The following is a 16,744-nucleotide window of genomic DNA, read 5'->3' as shown; positions in this document are numbered from 1 at the left end:
CCTTTTATATGTATGAAATGAACAATATACTCGACAAGGGTTTGAATGTAAAGCTAACGAATGAAAATATTGTTGAATTCACTGAGACAGGAGCTGTGTATAAAGATGTAGAACTACTGAACAAAAGAGCTAAGGGAAGAAGCAGGAATATGAACAAAGGGTGGAAGCCTATAAAAATTTATGTCAATGATGGCTCAGGAGGTTCAAACATAAAGTATGCAGAAAGTTATAGAGTTTATGCTCTCAAAGGTGAAAAGCCTTCATTTAAGAACAGCTATTCTAACGCATATCCTCAAAAGCTAACGGATGGGGAAGTGGATGATATGAATGACAGCAAAAATATTAACAGAAATGGCGACAGAGATGCATGGAATTTGTTTACCATCAGTCAATTAAAGCATAAGATTTAAAACAATGTTGGTCGTTCCCATGGAATATTTTTGACTTTAATGGTATTAGTCATGATATGAATCTCAAGGTATGAACGAGGAGAGATGAGAGACTTATATGCTTCCCAAATTTCTTCAAAAGGTAATGTTATACCTGACTGTTTCCAAATGAGTTCAATGTCATAGCGTGAGAAACCTTGAAAGATAACGAAGTCAGTTATGAGACGTTTTATGTTTAAAGCTAAAAACCTCCATGTTTGCATAAGTATTGCTACAGTTAAATGGTAATTTCTGACTTTAGTAATGATGTTAGCTAATGGTGAGTCAGGCTTTGACACTAAACCTTTACCAGCGAAGTCGTCACAAACGAGCAGAGTGTTTGAAGGATATTTTTTGAAGGGGTATTTTGAAAGTTTTGACAGAATGTAGTTTGTAAGTCGTTAGTTAGTATACAAGTCTTGGGTATGGTGGCACTGCGTTCCACCTTACCCAATACTTGTGAATTTGACACTTTACAAAACCGTTAACGTATATTTTACAACATGAACGCAAAAACTAACTTAACCTTAAATATTTACAAAGCCGCCAACAATTTCACCTCACTATCGTTCTCACTAACAACTTCACTAATGTTCTCATAAATTTTCCTCAATATCTTCATCATCAGTGTTAACCCTATTGTAGTCATACTTGAAGCCATAAACTTTCTCTAACTTCTTAACGTACAATTTACATAACTTACCTTCGTCATCGTATGGTTTAATGATATAACTATTTCTATCTTTATAAACAGTCAATGAAAAGTCAACTGGTCTCGGATGTATTTGAAAGAACATGTTATGCTCAGGAAGGAAGAATAAATGTTTAAATGTATGTTTGTTATATGTTTTGATTTGTATGAGTTGCTTTTGTTCTGTCATTACATCCAAATAAAATAAAAATAATTTTAAAAAATAAAATAAAAAATAAATGATATCACCACCCTCACACGTATGAAAACATAGCACAAAAATAAATTTAGGTGAAGTGGTGAGATCTAACCCGATTTCTAACCCGATTTCTAACCTCATTTCTACCCTGTTGAATTCATTGCTTTATAACTCTCTTCCTTGGTTTCTTTTTAGTTGCTTTCTTCACGTCTGTCTCCAACTTGACTGTCTTTCTTCTTCGTCCATAATGATACCAATTACTTCCACCAGTCAATGGGTCAAATGGTCGTTCATAAGGGTTTCCATACATTCCATAAGGTCCGTATGGATAAACCGCTGGTGGAGAAGAAACATTTTCTTTAGTTCCATCGACTCTATTTAAATGCATTGTTTCACCTTTCATCTGGTCATTAAAGTCTTTTGCGTGTTTTGCAAACTCATCGTCCTTTCCTAAAGCATTTTCTGACTCAGTCGCAACCAAATTGGATGCTTTATTTATGAGCCCTATTTTATTTAATCTTAACTTCTTTGCAACCCAGCCTCCAATCTTTCCTTTATTTGCATCTAATGTCTTTGAAACCCTTCCTCCACTCATTTTATTTACTGCGTCATAAGCTCCAAGTGCTTTTGCTCCAAATGCTAATGCTTTTGTTCCCATTGCGCCTAAAGCTGCCCAAGCTACCATTTACCCATATTAAAATCATCTCTCTTCAATATTATCTCATAAAAGTTCTCGTTACTGGAGAAAGTCAATGAAACATAAACATTCTCACGGGCTTCACCCTCACCGCTTTGCGGTCTATCTAACTTCTTTCTTATCTCATCTATTCGCTTCAAAATGTCTGAACAATTGCTAACATCTTCTACAACAGTTATTTCATCATGAACGACCTTAAGAACAAGCTCATTTAATATGCAATTAAAATCATCTCAATAATGAGTCCATCCTTTCCATCTTTAGGTAGCACAACATCTTTCATTGAAGAAGGTTCGACAAGTCTTATGTTAAACTTACTGACAAAGTTTGTTATACTATAATGCTTCGGTGGCGAATACATGTAGTTTGAAAGACATAATATAGATTCTTCAGCAAATTCACTTATACTGGATTTTATAACAATGTTCTCACGAGACCAAACGCCACCAATTGACAATCTTGTAAGCAATCCTGCTGACCTTCAACTGTAAACGTCGATGGTAACATTCCACGAAGGTCATCTATTGACATCTTTGAGTCACTGAATTTAAATATTTTCTTAAAGCAATCGTCATTATCTAACCATGCAATAGCTTTGAAGTTTTCATTCGAATATACATCTGCTTCATTAAATGTAAAACCTGACTTCTTTGCAGAGACGACTTTAAAATCTATTGCATTTGTTTCAAAATTATATGCTATGGTAACTTCTGAAGGTAATAGATGTCCTTCTGCTATAAGTTGTTCTTTCAATACCATTTGAAGCTTTGTGTTAAAAACTTTCATGTCATCTCCTGTATCTAAGTTCACATACACAGCAACAGGGAAACTATCTTGCTTCTTTGTTTCATCATTATATCTCAAAACATTAAAGTTCTTCAATAATATTGTCTTCCTGCTGGAATACTTCTAACTTGTCTTATTTCAATAGCTTTCTCACCTCCTACATACTCTACCCAGTGTCTTGGATATTCATAAGTATACTGACTTTCTTGAATTTTGGTTGGTTTCATCATAACGTGTTCATAGTATATCTTTATACTCTTGTCAGTTAGACTCGGTGCTATGTTCTGAATATTTCTGACTTGCATTTTTAATGGAGATAAAATGAAGCATTTAATACATGACGTAGATGAAGACATGAATGAAACTACAGACAAACTTAACTCTTCTCTTATTCTTCCTTTCAGCAAAGATTATGAATTCTGTTCAAATGGTGTGTATTTCTATTGTGGAAAGATGGGTTCAGGTAAGACATTTAACCTCATTCGTCATATACTCATAACAGAGCGTTTAGGAAACGACTCTTACTATGACCAAATCATTATATCAGCAACTTCAGACTCTATGGATTCAACAGCGAAAACATTCATGAGTAAAGTTCAAGCATCTGTCGTTAAAGTTCCAGATAGCGAACTCATTGAATTTCTTCAACGTTACATTCGACGTAAGAGAAAATATTATGCTATTGTAGAGTTCATACAGTCAGGAATGCAAAAGACTTCAGAAGAGATGGAAAGAATTATTGACAAACACCACTTACGTCAGTACTCAGGAGTTTACGATATGAAACGACTGACAAACTACATTCTATCAAAACTTTCAAAATACCCCTTCAAAAAGTATCCTTCAAACACTCTGCTCGTTTGTGACGACTTCGCGGAAAAGGTTTAGTGTCAAAGCCTGACTCACCATTAGCTAACATCATTACTAAAGTCAGACATTACCATTTAACTGTAGCAATACTTATGCAAACATGGAGGTTTTTAGCTTTAAACATAAAACGTCTCATAACTGACTTCGTTATCTTTCAAGGTTTCTCACGCTATGATATTGAACTCATTTGGAAACAGTCAGGTATAACATTACCTTTTGAAGAAATTTGGGAAGCATATAAGTCTCTCATCTCTCCTCGTTCATACCTTGAGATTCATATCATGACTAATACCATTAAAGTCAAAAATATTCCATGGGAACGACCAACATTGTTTTAAATCTTATGCTTAATTGACTGATGGTAAACAAATTCCATGCATCTCTGTCGCCATTTCTGTTAATATTTTTGCTGTCATTCATATCATCCACTTCCCCATCCGTTAGCTTTTGAGGATATGCGTTAGAATAGCTGTTCTTAAATGAAGGCTTTTCACCTTTGAGAGCATAAACTCTATAACTTTCTGCATACTTTATGTTTGAACCTCCTGAGCCATCATTGACATAAATTTTTATAGGCTTCCACCCTTTGTTCATATTCCTGCTTCTTCCCTTAGCTCTTTTGTTCAGTAGTTCTACATCTTTATACACAGCTCCTGTCTCAGTGAATTCAACAATATTTTCATTCGTTAGCTTTACATTCAAACCCTTGTCGAGTATATTGTTCATTTCATACATATAAAAGGTTTTTATTCTATATGAAATGAGAAGCAAATCCATCTTAGCTGGTGCCGTTAATGTTCCAATTGAACCAACATCAAATGTTGACTCACGAACGACAAACAATATTGTCATAAAGAACTATAGTTCGGAGTGTTTGAAAGAAAAAGAACCAGATCTTAAGTCGGTGAATTTAAACACAACTTCAAACGCTAACGCTACATCAGATGTTAAGTTAGAGTATCCACCACTGGACCAAATTCTTTCAAGAGAAGCCAACGACAACCCTTACACAAATGTTCAAACAAATCCTTCAGATAACGTAGACCATTACCTTCTTCAGTTATACCAAACAATTTTACTCAAAGACGATAAGAAGCTTTTGACAAATCTTATAAGTAAGAACCAAATAATTCTAACAAAGGAGGACCTTGAAAATGTTATATCACGAATAACAGGAAAGCAATGTGTCATTGACTATCTCGACCCTGAAATCGAATGCTGTGGTCAAACTCCACTATTCATGAAAATAGGTAACATCCGCATCATTGAAACACCAGGTACTCCAGGAGTTGAGTTTAAGTATAAATATTCGAACGAGTATACAAAACTATCTACTTACTATAAGCTTTGTTTGAAATATGTTTTAGTAAATTAAAGCAATTTGTAATATCTATCCAAAACTTCTTCAACAGTATCGAACTCATCTTCATAATGCAAACCTAATCTTATTGACTTGGTGCAGTTTTCACTAACACAATATTTTTCTGTTCTCTTGACTGACATAACTAACTCATTTGTTTCATCAAACAGCAACAACCAAAGTTCATGACCTAATACATAACATTCATACTTTATATTTTTAGCTCTGAGTTCTCTTGTAAGCTGTTGCATTTAATATTTTCTAAAAAGTCAACTTCAACAGTCATTCGCACTGGTGCCTTCAGTTCTACAGGCTCTCCTTGAAAGTCAACAAGTCTGAATTGCATGTCTTTCAAATTATGAGGACTAATGCGAACCCATTTACCTAAATGAGTTGCTATGACAGGAACGTTTGGAATGAACATTGAATTACTTCATAACAGAAGGATTTATATTCTACTGAACCTTTACTATTAACTCCTGAAATGCCTGTGACATTAGCTATTTTGACTCAATGTATAAACAATTACCATAACATACGTATGGAACAGATTTCATCTCAATCGTTTTGTCAACACTTTTCAAAGGAAATGTCATATGGTATGCACCCAAAAGAAGTTGTACTCTATGACTCATTCTTGTATCTTAAACTCCTTCGCATAACTGAACTTCAAAACTCCTGCAATAAGTTTAACATTCATTAAGTTTTCTTCGTTATCCTTGTTTATTGTAGTATTTATGAGAGCATTTAACACTCCAGCTAATGTTTCCATCTTATATTCTACATTATTGTGAAATCTTATTTCGTGCTTCTTTCCATCTATTTCAATTCCATGAAATCTGTTTCATCTGTTATAACAAAAGCGATAGTATTGAAGTCAACCATTCTGAATGCAAGCGCTCATTCTGTAGACCTAAGTTTGTTTGTAGCTTTACTGTCCCGTATTCGTTTGGGTCTGTACTTTGCAAATAGAACAACATTTTATTCTCATTAAAATATGAGTATAGCTGCATATGCGTATGAAGCTGACAGAGCTAAACGTTTATATTTTGGTCAATACTCTCTCACACTTACTGACAAATATATTGTTATCACTGATGGAAATACCGAGAAATACATAACATGGAAGGACTATGAAAAGTTTGACCCATTTTAACTCCATACTATGCCATTCATTGTAAATGGTGAAGTTGTCATGAAGAACGACACAACAGTATATAAGTCTGTTCATGAAGCATTAGAATATATGTTGAATCATAACCCAAAAAGATTTGACCCAAGCACTACACCATGTGCAATGCCTTTTATTAAGGACGGTGAAATCGTAAGAGTTCCGGATTCAACGGTTTACACAGCTGTTCAAAACAGTTTACAAAACATTTTAGCGAATATCTTTAATTCAGAAACTACAGAAATAAAATTACCGTATATAACAGATGCTAAAGAAATTAAATCAAAAACGACAACATTATTTACGTCACTTAATGATTTAATGACTTATATCATTAATATTCCTGCACCAACTACAGCATTTGATCCAAACTCGACGGTTTGCAGTGTACCTTTCATAAATGACAGTTCATTAATTACTTTAAGGGATTCGACAGTAAATGAATCATTAAAGGCGTCATTAATGAAAATCATTGATTTTAACTCATTCACGAATACATATAATTCATTCATTAATGTTTCATATGCTTCTAAAGAAGGTGAGCCAAAAACTATCGATAAAGCGGTGTATGAAATAAAAGCATCAACGACGAAATTGAATTCGTTAACTTTTGACGGTGATAGTTTCGTTAATGACATAACATCGGGGAAAACAATTTTAACGAAAGAATATTTAAAATCTCATGTTAGTGAGTTCGTTGAAATTGAAAAAGAAGGTGGAATTAAGTTCGATCCACTGAATTTCATTTTCAGCTTAGCGAATGCGGGTGTTAGTTTCGCTGAATGGACAACTATACAGAGTGAAATAAATGCAATATGGACGTTTTTGGGGTCAAAAGCGGGAATGGGTGAGCTTGTAAATGCTGCAAGAACATTAGGTGAAACAGGAAATTTTGTAGATGGTTTTAAAAGACTTGTTTCAAATGTTTTAACAAACACAAAGAAATTATTTAGATATACCGTACATAACGGACGGATTTTCGAACAGATAGCAACAAACCCTCCGGTTATGGCTGCGTTGATGATGGTTAGAGATATAAAACCACAACGACGGGAACGAAGAACATGAACAACAGGATACTGGTCGGGTTATTCGAGACATTAAAAACGTGTATCCTGAAGTTATTGATTTATTTAGAGGAGTTAATGATTCAATTTCAAAACATTCTATAACCCTCGATGAAGAGAATAAATTAACAGATTATATATTCGTCATTATTGCAGAATTAATGAAGAGAATAAATGAAAAAGGAATTGGTGATATCATTAATGTCAGCGATGTAATGATGAAAAGAAATTTTGACTCATTATTTACAAAACCGAAAACAGAATATAGTCTTTATGACGTAATTACCGAATTAATGAAAAAGATTAATGATAATAAGAGTTCTGGCGGAAGAGTTGAATTAGAAGTGAATGATGTTAATGAGAAATTAGCCGAAAAAGCAGACAAAAATGAGCTTTTAGCTCTGAGTGATAAAGTCAAGAACCACGTTCATTATATAACTTCAGACGAACAGATTATAACGGACTACCATGGATATTTAACACGAAGTGATGAAGCGAAGACAAAAAATGTTAATGAAAGAAGATATAAATACATTCGTGCTAAAGGTTATGACATAAGCTGTACTGTACAGTATGATGTAGCTAAAGCACCAGAAGCATTTGGTTATACGGTGAAATTTATGCCTCTACTTTCAATGTTAACGGTGTATTAGTTGAACCAAGATTTACTTTGAGAGTTAAGTCAAAAATAACTTTGAAGATGCTATTAAAAGTAAAGCTGACAAAGTTGAACTCGAAGCAATGAACAAAGTTTTGAAATCTCATAAACACAACATCTCCGATATAAATGAACTTCAAGCTACATTAGACAGTAAAGCTGACAAGAACCATACACGAATCCTTCACTACTGTTAGAGCAGACGACATAATATTGAACTATACCCTTGGTTCAAGTGCACCTTTAGAGAATCCAAGTACAAGCGTAAAAGATACACTAAACAATTTAGATAACAGTTGCAGGAATATGAAGATCATGCCAGAAACTTTGAAGCATATGAACTACCAGCAATGTTAGATAAGAAAGCCGACAAAACTTATGTAGATGAAAATTATGCAAAGAAGTCGGAAGTAAATGCTGCGCTTAATGGAAAAGCCGACAAGAACCATACACATGAAGAATTTCAAACAATCAAGATTAAAGAAATTAAAGCATGCATCGAAATAGTAACAAAAACAGGAAGAAACGGTGCAACTGTACAAGAACAAAGAATTTATCCTCCTACTTTTCCTAATGGTTTAATAACAAACAATATAAATATTGAAGATGGCAATAAAGTTATAAACGTTAAACATGAACTTCAAACAATGAAGGCTCAGATTCTTCAAACATTATATCCTGTTGGTTCTATTTATACGTCAATGAACTCAACAAATCCAGCAACAGTTCTGGGTTTTGGTACGTGGAAGCAGATTGTAGATAAATTCTTATACTGTGCTAACTCTTCAAAGCAAACAGGAGGTTCGAAGAAAATTAAAGAAGCAAACTTCCACCGCACACTCATACAGGAACTACAAACACAACAGGTAGTCATTCACATTCAATAACAAAAAGAGGTTATACAAATCTTGCAGCAGGTTCGGATAGACAGGGAATGCATAGATATGATATTTCAAGTGACCCAGTAGATTCAAGCGCAGGTATTTTCTGTGGAACCACAGGAAATCATTCACACACTTTCACAACAAATCCAACAGGCTCGGGTGCAGATTATATGCCACCATTTGTGACTATATTCGCATGGTACCGCGTTCATTGAACACGCTTGAGCCTTGAATAAAATCTTTAACTTTACATAAATGAGCTTGAAAGAAGTATTCGAACAACATCCATGGAGGTCATTTAAGAAGTTCAATGAAGCTGCAAAGAGTTGGGGATTTACTAACAGAGCTGAAGTAAAAAGTTTTTGACAAAAATGTTGTACATCAAACAAAAATAAACCCTTACGACTACTTTTTACCAATTTACTCCAACACTCCCGACGCATACCAATTTGACACTCTCATTCAAAGCAGAAAAGGAGGACATAAACCATTCCTCATCTTCATAAATGTTAACACTCGCAAAGCTTTTGCGTATATAATGAGAAATAAAGGAACTCGTGAAGTGTTAAGAGTTTTACAAAAGTTTGTAGCAGAACATACCCAAGTACTTTAACATCAGACCAAGACAGTGCATACCTCAGCAACGAAATCACAGAATTTCTCATTAAGCATAACATAACTCACTACACTACTGAAGACCATAACCATAATACTAGGTATCATAACCGCTTCATAAGAACGCTCAGAGATTTAAATCAAGAGCGAGACTTTACCGAAGAAACAATGAAACATTTTCTCGAAGTATATAATTCCTCAACAATTCTACAACAGGACATACACCAAATTCAATGACACAACAACAAGAAGAAAAGTATATACAAAAGAAACGAAGCCAAACACAAAATATCAGAAATTCAACACAATTTACCCTCATTCCTGGTACAAAAGTTCGTGTAGTTCTTGACGACAAACCGTTGACAAAGAAACGTTTAAGGTTAAGTCGAAATTATTATATCGTAGACTCTACGCAAGGTAATGGATATCTTATAAAAGCTGCTGACGACTCTATTGCGTTTTATCCTCGTCATAAATTAGTCGAAAGTAAGTAATGGCAAACTTGCTGAAACCATTGACGAAGCAAAGCGAGGAGTGGTTATTGAAATACTTGGCTATAACATAAACGATGACACTTATAAAGTAAGATATGAAGGAGGCGTTGAAGATGTTATACCATCTAAGAACTTGAGAGAGTCAAAGCCAACACATCTGGGACCATTAGAGCGGGAGTACTGGAAAGACAAAAATAAGCCAGAAAGAATAAGAAAATTCTTCTAAACTTTTTCATTAGATGTAAATCAGACATGAACGAGAACAGTCATGATATCATTAATGGTACCATTTATTTTAACATAAATTTACACCAAAAATAATGTTGAGGTGAAGAGGTGAGATCTCACCCGTTTTTTCACCTCTTTTTTCACCCTCATGAATTTTCATGAATTTCCTTAAGATAGAAAAATAAAGTTAGTTTTATTTTTATTTATTTTTTTATTTTGTATGTAAAGATATGATTTCAACAATCGGCACAACAGCAATTCAAGCCGCGAACGGCAGGACTCTGTCCGCAACAGCACCAAACTCGTTAGTTATGAATCCTACGTCAATGTTAGTAGAAATGAAAACTTCATTCCTTCTTCATATACTTTCGAAACAAAAATCCAGAAGATAAAGCAAGAACTGTTAACAAGTAATTTAGACTGTACCGCACAGGATGAAGAAAATGAAGAATATCTTTATGACATGCAGGACCTCATCGACCATTTACCTAAACTACCTGAAATTCAGCAACAAAAACTAACCATTCCCGAATTTGACGAAATTGAAGTCAAAGCAACTGACTCAGTAGAAATAAAGAAGTTCATACGAAAGGTAAACTATGAGTTTCTAGGATATCATTGCAACCATAAAGTTATGGACAAAGATTGCGACATGGTTTATAAAAATATTTCTGACCTTTACAAATCCGAAGAATTTAAGACATACGATAACTTTGTTTCATTAGTTGCAAAATGTGTATGGCAGATAAGAGATAAAGATAGAAGAGGTAAAGTATGGAATGAACAAATAAGACCCGCTATTTGAGTGAAGAGAAACCAATTGACGCCTTAGTTGTTCTAGCTGGTTTTATTTCAATGTATAACGCAAAAAACGATGCCGCAATGTTCAAAATGTAAAGCAGCAATAAGAAAATATAACTACTCATCAGTCAAAGAGATAGAAAGAATGCGAAACGACTATGCAGACTTAAAGAAAGAAGCAGAAAAGCCAGCAGAAGATAAAATGGATATGTTGACATTTCTTAATAAAAACTATCAACAGCAGAAGATTTCCTTCTGTCTGACGTCAAGAAGAAGTATAAAGAAACTTTCGGTATCGTTAAAACATTCGATGTACTAAAAGAAGAAATTGAAGCTACGAAACTGTTTAGGATTTCAAATATACATCGTACAATTCATGTAAAACGCTTGTGAAAAAAACAGGTGAGAAAACAGGTGAGAAAACGGTGAGATCTCACCTCTTCACCTAAACATTATTTTGCTGAAAAATGACCAAATTTCATGAATTTTCATAAAAGATAAAATAAAGTAGTTTATTTTTATTTATTTTTTTATCTTGTATGTAAAGACAGTAATGACAAACATTGAGTTTGAAACAGTTAGAAAGATAGACAATGACACCAAAGTGGTTAGAATAGGTGATTTAAACGTAAGATACTCAAAGAAATACAACAAATATTCTTTGTCAGACATTATAACACCATCTGGAAAGAAAACAAACGACTGGGTTAGAAATGCTTCAACTCAGAAAATTTTGACAAGAAATCCTGAGCTTATGATATCAGTAGCATTTCATGGAACAAGAGCATATCTTATAGACAAAAGTCTTATACCAATAGTTTTGTTATGGTTAGACCCAGTTGTTGGATATAACTTCATAATTATGGTTCATTCGATACGGAACGTTGCAGTGAAGGCTTACTTTACATCGTTCAGAAACCGAAGGACTTCAACACAAAAAGATATAAGATAGGAAGGACATATAATATAACTCAAAGATATGACAGTACAGTCAATAGAGTCAAGGTTGTGTTCGTTAATGATATGAGAGCTGCTGAAACAGAACTGCTTGAAGTTTTTGAGAAAATGTATGGTGCTCCCACGAAAGGTAAAGAAACGTTTGAAGTAGATGAGATAGATAAAGCTATAAAATTATTTGACGAAGTTGCTGAAAAATACATGTAAAGCGTTTATTTTTGGTCTTTTGTGAAAGTCAGAAAATAAAGTTAGTTTTATTTTTATTTATTTTTTTATCTTGTATGTAAAGACAGTAATGTCAACATCAGAGAACACAACAACTGCTATCGTTCATGAAGCCATAAATGAAGAATACGAATACATACAGTATAACAAACAGTTACGTCTCATTCGTTCAGTCAAAGATGACATGTACCAAATGCAAAGTATAATGAATGCTCTTCGTTCTACAAAGCAAGCATATCATTGGTTTGAAAACCAACAGACAAAAGAACTTTTAGAAGAATTTCCTCATATGATTGCTTCCCTCGGAAAACCGAGAGAAGAGATTCCGTACGAAAATCGCAAGAATTTGGCTCCTGGTTTGAAAGGTTATTATGTTCATAGACTTTTAGTAAACGCTGTAGCAATGTGGGCTTCACCTCGTTATGCTTGTTATATTTTCATGATGTTAGATGAACTATATAAAGCAGAACGCGGAGAGATGGAAAAGAAACTTCAAGCAAAAGATGAAGTCATTGAATCCAAAGACAAAAGCATACAGAAAAGAATACCGCGTTCAGTACCAAAAGGAAAGGAAAAGAGTTATAGGTATATGATATATACTGAAGAATTGGAGAAAGAAGAAGATAAAGATATGGTTATGTTGCATTTAGTCAGAAGAAACAACAAGAGCTTTTATGACTTAGCTAAAATATATAAATCTGACAGAAACTGGTTCTATCGTGAAAACTTACCGATTTCAATGACACCGAATGAGCAAATAAAGGAAATTGTCAAAAATACTCTTCCTCAAACACACTATGACATCAAAGGTTGCACAATACTTACATTCAAAGAAGACTTAACATTACTGAAGGAAAAAATAACAGAATATTTCGATAACTTCAAAGAGGAAGAATGAAGTCACGGCAACATTAACGAAGAAGTCACGACAACATTAACGAAAAGAGAATGAGGTGAAAAAAGAGGTGAAAAAACGGTTGAGATCTCACCTCTTCACCTAAAATATATTTTTGTGCTATATTTACACTCATTTACGAAGAAGTCATGAATCCTACGTCAATTATGTTCGACACTGATAACATTAACGATAACATTAACGATAACATAAACGATAACATTAACGATAACATTAACGATAACATTCATTTTTGCATTAATCCTGCTGTGTTGTCAAAATGTCATGTTGTCATCATTTTTAAAAGAAGTTAATTAACCTGGTGACATGGTGACGTGGTGACGTGGTGACACCATCAGTTATTCAAAAATATATTTTTGGTTAAATAGCTTCAGGGTCTATTTCTTCAACCATTTCACTTCCTTCGTCAATGTCAATAGAAGCTTCTTCAACCTTTGGTAAGAATTTCTGTATAACATCTTTGTTCGTTATTGTCTTCAGAGATGAAGGATAATATTTCACATTTGTTTCACCCTTCTTATATTCTTTCTGTTCGGAAAGATTTAGCAATACTGAAGAAGTCAATGTTAGAGTTCTTTATGAACAGTATAATGAGTATCTTTGACATTCACGAAGAAACTCTTTTGTTTCAAAACTACTGCTAACTCTTGTGAAGTATAACGTTTGCGGTCAATGACGATAGCTAATGGTCTGACATACTGACCAAACTTAGATTCTTTCACAAACTTCTTGTTAAAGATAACATTAACATTTGAAGCATTATTGAACTCATTCTTGATGGCAGTAGCGAGAGCATTGTATGAAAAGAACTTGCAATCTTGCATGTGTTTCATTAAAATAAAAATATTAAATTATTTTGAAAAATAACTTAAAAAATCTAATCTAATTTTTTCAAAAATATTTTTTTATTTCCTACTAAAGATGTATCGGAAGTTGTCTAAGTTAGAACACTCGGAAATAAAACAACTTCTTACAGAAGCTAACATAGATGTTGCAAAACATTACGCGAACAAACAAAAAAGCACTCGCTGACATCCTCAATGACTATAATGGTGCAATAAGTTATGATAGAATTCATGAGTTCATAAAGCCGCAACGCGGCGAGGACGAAGTCCATGCAAGATTTCCTTTAAATGACGTTGCTATTGACTTATATCATAGACGTTCAGTACCTCATGAAGTAAGAAGAGAAATGTTTGACATAACAAATGCAAACGTTGGTGAAACAAGAAGAAGAGACGACACACTGAAACAACAGAGAAGAGAGATGTTTAAAAGTGCTATAGAACAAGTTCGCAAAGCTAACGATGTCATTCGTTCCATTGACGACAAACCAAAAGAAGGTGAGAGATGGTTAAAGAAAGATGAAGAGAATAGGAAGAGAAATGTGAAGTCAGGCAATAGACTCATTGACTTTAACATCGAAGCTTTAGATGAACCAAACAGAGACTACTTACACAAACATTTCGGTAAGGTTTTCATGAGACTCTTAGAGAAGATTAAAATAAACTCCAACAAGATGGATGGTATGTTATAAACTTGGTGGAAAGTATGAATGTTCTACGTTAAACCTCAATAATATTGGAACATTACTACATCAGCTCTTGAAGGAGAACTTTATATCAGAGATAGAAGCAAATGCTGCAGGTATTGTTGAAATGCACTATGACTTCTTCTTGACAAACATAAAGAATCTTACTGAAATAAAGATGTATGATTTAACAGAATATGAAGGCTTAACGATGTCAGATGTAAAGAAAGGCAAACCAAAAAAGAGACCATATAGAGATGAAAGCACACTGACAAATGACCAGAAAGCCATTTTGGAAGCTCTTAAGCAAACAGGAAACCCAGCACTTATAGAAAGCTTTTGGAAAGATAATGGTGAAAAGAAGTTTTATAAGAAGAGAAGCGGTCAGTTCTGGAAGTATCTTTGCACATTACCTATAAATCTTGAACGCTACCAAATCTTCAATGAACTGAACAAAAGAACTGCAACACTTATGACAGAAGACAATTGTTTCGTTTATGCTTGCATTCAGGCTGGAGTAAATGAAGAAACTATTGACCACATGAGAGAAGTCATTCGTGTTAGAGACTTTCCTCAAAGTAAAGTACAAGAAATTTCTGACGCAACAGGTATAGCATTTAATGTTACCATTGGTTACTTCAATGACTCAAGACATAATGAAATAAAGAGATACATACCAAAAGAATGTGAAACTGTTCGAACTATTGACTACTTCTTGTTGAAGACCACTACATGCTAAATGAAAGATTACCAATGACAACATATTTCATTCGCAAATATATAGAAATCTTGAAGGAGTGTGGTGGAATGAACATTGAGAAACAGATGAAATTATACAAAGAGAGAGAACAAATATGTAGTTCGTTATGATAGAACACACCGCTATGGGATGTTATGAAAACATTGTGGGAGTGCAAATATTTCGAACCTATTTCTTATGGAGAACTTTTCACATATACGACTGACTTATATAAACAGAACCTTGCACCATTTAAAGATTTGACATATGCTCCAAAGTATTGTGTACAACTGAAGAAGAAAGCCGAGTCAAAAGAAGTAAATAAATAAATGTAAGTTCATTCCTGAGCACGTTTTCTTTGCTGACTTTGAGTGTAGTACCGACGGCTTTCATAAAGCCTTTAACATATGTTATGACAGTGAAGATGGTTCAGTGAGTGAAAGCATTTGGGGTCAGAACTGTGCAACAGAATTTTTGGAACGACTTCCTGACAAGAGTTTAATATATTTCCATAACCTCAGTTATGATATAAACTTCATCTTAAGACACATGACAGAAGTGAAAGGAACTCCCATCATTAAAGGTTCACGAACAATGCAAATAACTGGCTTATATAAAGGAAGGGCAATTATTATAAAAGACTCTTACAGTGTTATAAATAAGAAGCTTAAACTATTTCCTGCTATGTTTAACTTACAAACAGGACCGAAAGAAGTATTTCCATACAACTACTACAGCAGTGTTTTGTTAGCAAATGACAACAGAACTGGTGTCATTTCTGAAGCATGTAAGTTTATCCAGGATGCAGATACATTTATGAAAAACATAGATTCCATCAAAGGTTGCAGAATAGATGAAAACCACTTCGACTTAGAAAAATATAGCACATTTTATTGCAAACAAGATGTAAGAATTTTAAGAGAAGGTTTTGTAAAGTTCCGCAATGACTTATTGAAAGAATTTGATTTAAACGTTTATGACTACGTTAGTATTTGTTCAATTGCTAACAAATTATTTGAGAACAGAGTGTACTTCCCGAATGGAAATTTATATGACCTCTCAAATAAACCAAGAGAATTTATTTCGAGATGCATTCAAGGTGGAAGATGTATGTTGTCAGATAACATGAAACAAAAGAGCGAAAAGAAACTCATTGCTGACTTTGACGCTGTTTCATTATATCCATCAGCTATAGCAAGACTTTATACTTTAGAAGGTATTCCAAAGGTTATGAAGAAAGAAATGTTAAGCACAGAGTATCTCATGAGACATTTATTCGATGACGACCAAAAGGAACCCATTGGTGAAAAGTTTATGTCCGGCTTCTTTGTTCTCATTAAGATAACAGAGATTGGAATACATAGACACTTTCCTTTAATAGTTTGTGACCCTGAACTAAATCCAGAACTTAACGTTCCCAGAAGTTC

The 16,744-nt window shown here is 33.9% G+C and overlaps 5 protein-coding genes and 5 pseudogenes across 10 annotated transcripts, besides 1 other annotated feature; 8 read left to right on the top strand and 2 right to left on the bottom strand.

Moving 5' to 3' along the window:
• Positions 1-8: 8 nt before the first annotated feature.
• TVAGG3_0659920 (uncharacterized protein) lies at positions 9-410 on the top strand (the record flags this gene model as incomplete). Its single annotated transcript, XM_051241982.1, has 1 exon — positions 9-410. The coding sequence occupies one exon, from the start codon at positions 9-11 to the stop codon at positions 408-410; it is 402 nt and encodes a 133-aa protein (XP_051088569.1).
• Positions 411-1,475: 1,065 nt separating this feature from the next.
• On the bottom strand, positions 1,476-2,003 carry TVAGG3_0659910 (protein of unknown function, DUF4107 family; the record flags this gene model as incomplete). The annotated part of the gene is made up of 1 exon (XM_051241981.1): positions 1,476-2,003. The coding sequence occupies one exon, from the start codon at positions 2,001-2,003 to the stop codon at positions 1,476-1,478; it is 528 nt and encodes a 175-aa protein (XP_051088568.1).
• Positions 2,004-2,226: 223 nt separating this feature from the next.
• Positions 2,227-3,157, bottom strand: TVAGG3_0659900 (annotated as a pseudogene). Its single transcript has one exon. A coding segment is annotated over exon 1 (931 nt).
• Positions 2,906-16,744: part of a mobile genetic element that runs on past the window's edge.
• On the top strand, positions 3,255-4,009 carry TVAGG3_0659890 (annotated as a pseudogene). The gene has a single exon. A coding segment is annotated over exon 1 (755 nt).
• TVAGG3_0659880 (uncharacterized protein) lies at positions 4,432-4,647 on the top strand (the record flags this gene model as incomplete). The annotated part of the gene is made up of 1 exon (XM_051241980.1): positions 4,432-4,647. A coding segment is annotated over one exon (216 nt), but the record flags the coding sequence as incomplete, so codon positions are not given.
• TVAGG3_0659870 (uncharacterized protein) lies at positions 6,278-6,766 on the top strand (the record flags this gene model as incomplete). Its single annotated transcript, XM_051241979.1, has 1 exon — positions 6,278-6,766. A coding segment is annotated over one exon (489 nt), but the record flags the coding sequence as incomplete, so codon positions are not given.
• Positions 7,046-8,189, top strand: TVAGG3_0659860 (annotated as a pseudogene). Its single transcript has one exon. A coding segment is annotated over exon 1 (1,144 nt).
• Positions 9,660-10,146, top strand: TVAGG3_0659850 (annotated as a pseudogene). Its single transcript has one exon. A coding segment is annotated over exon 1 (487 nt).
• On the top strand, positions 12,421-13,029 carry TVAGG3_0659840 (KilA, N-terminal/APSES-type HTH, DNA-binding family; the record flags this gene model as incomplete). Its single annotated transcript, XM_051241978.1, has 1 exon — positions 12,421-13,029. The coding sequence occupies one exon, from the start codon at positions 12,421-12,423 to the stop codon at positions 13,027-13,029; it is 609 nt and encodes a 202-aa protein (XP_051088565.1).
• TVAGG3_0659830 lies at positions 15,051-15,813 on the top strand (annotated as a pseudogene). Its single transcript has one exon. A coding segment is annotated over exon 1 (763 nt).

This window comes from Trichomonas vaginalis, chromosome III (assembly GCF_026262505.1).
Source record: "Trichomonas vaginalis G3 chromosome III, whole genome shotgun sequence".
In the NCBI taxonomy this organism is placed as follows: Eukaryota; Parabasalia; order Trichomonadida; family Trichomonadidae; genus Trichomonas; species Trichomonas vaginalis.
This window is presented reverse-complemented; position numbering and strand designations above follow the sequence as displayed.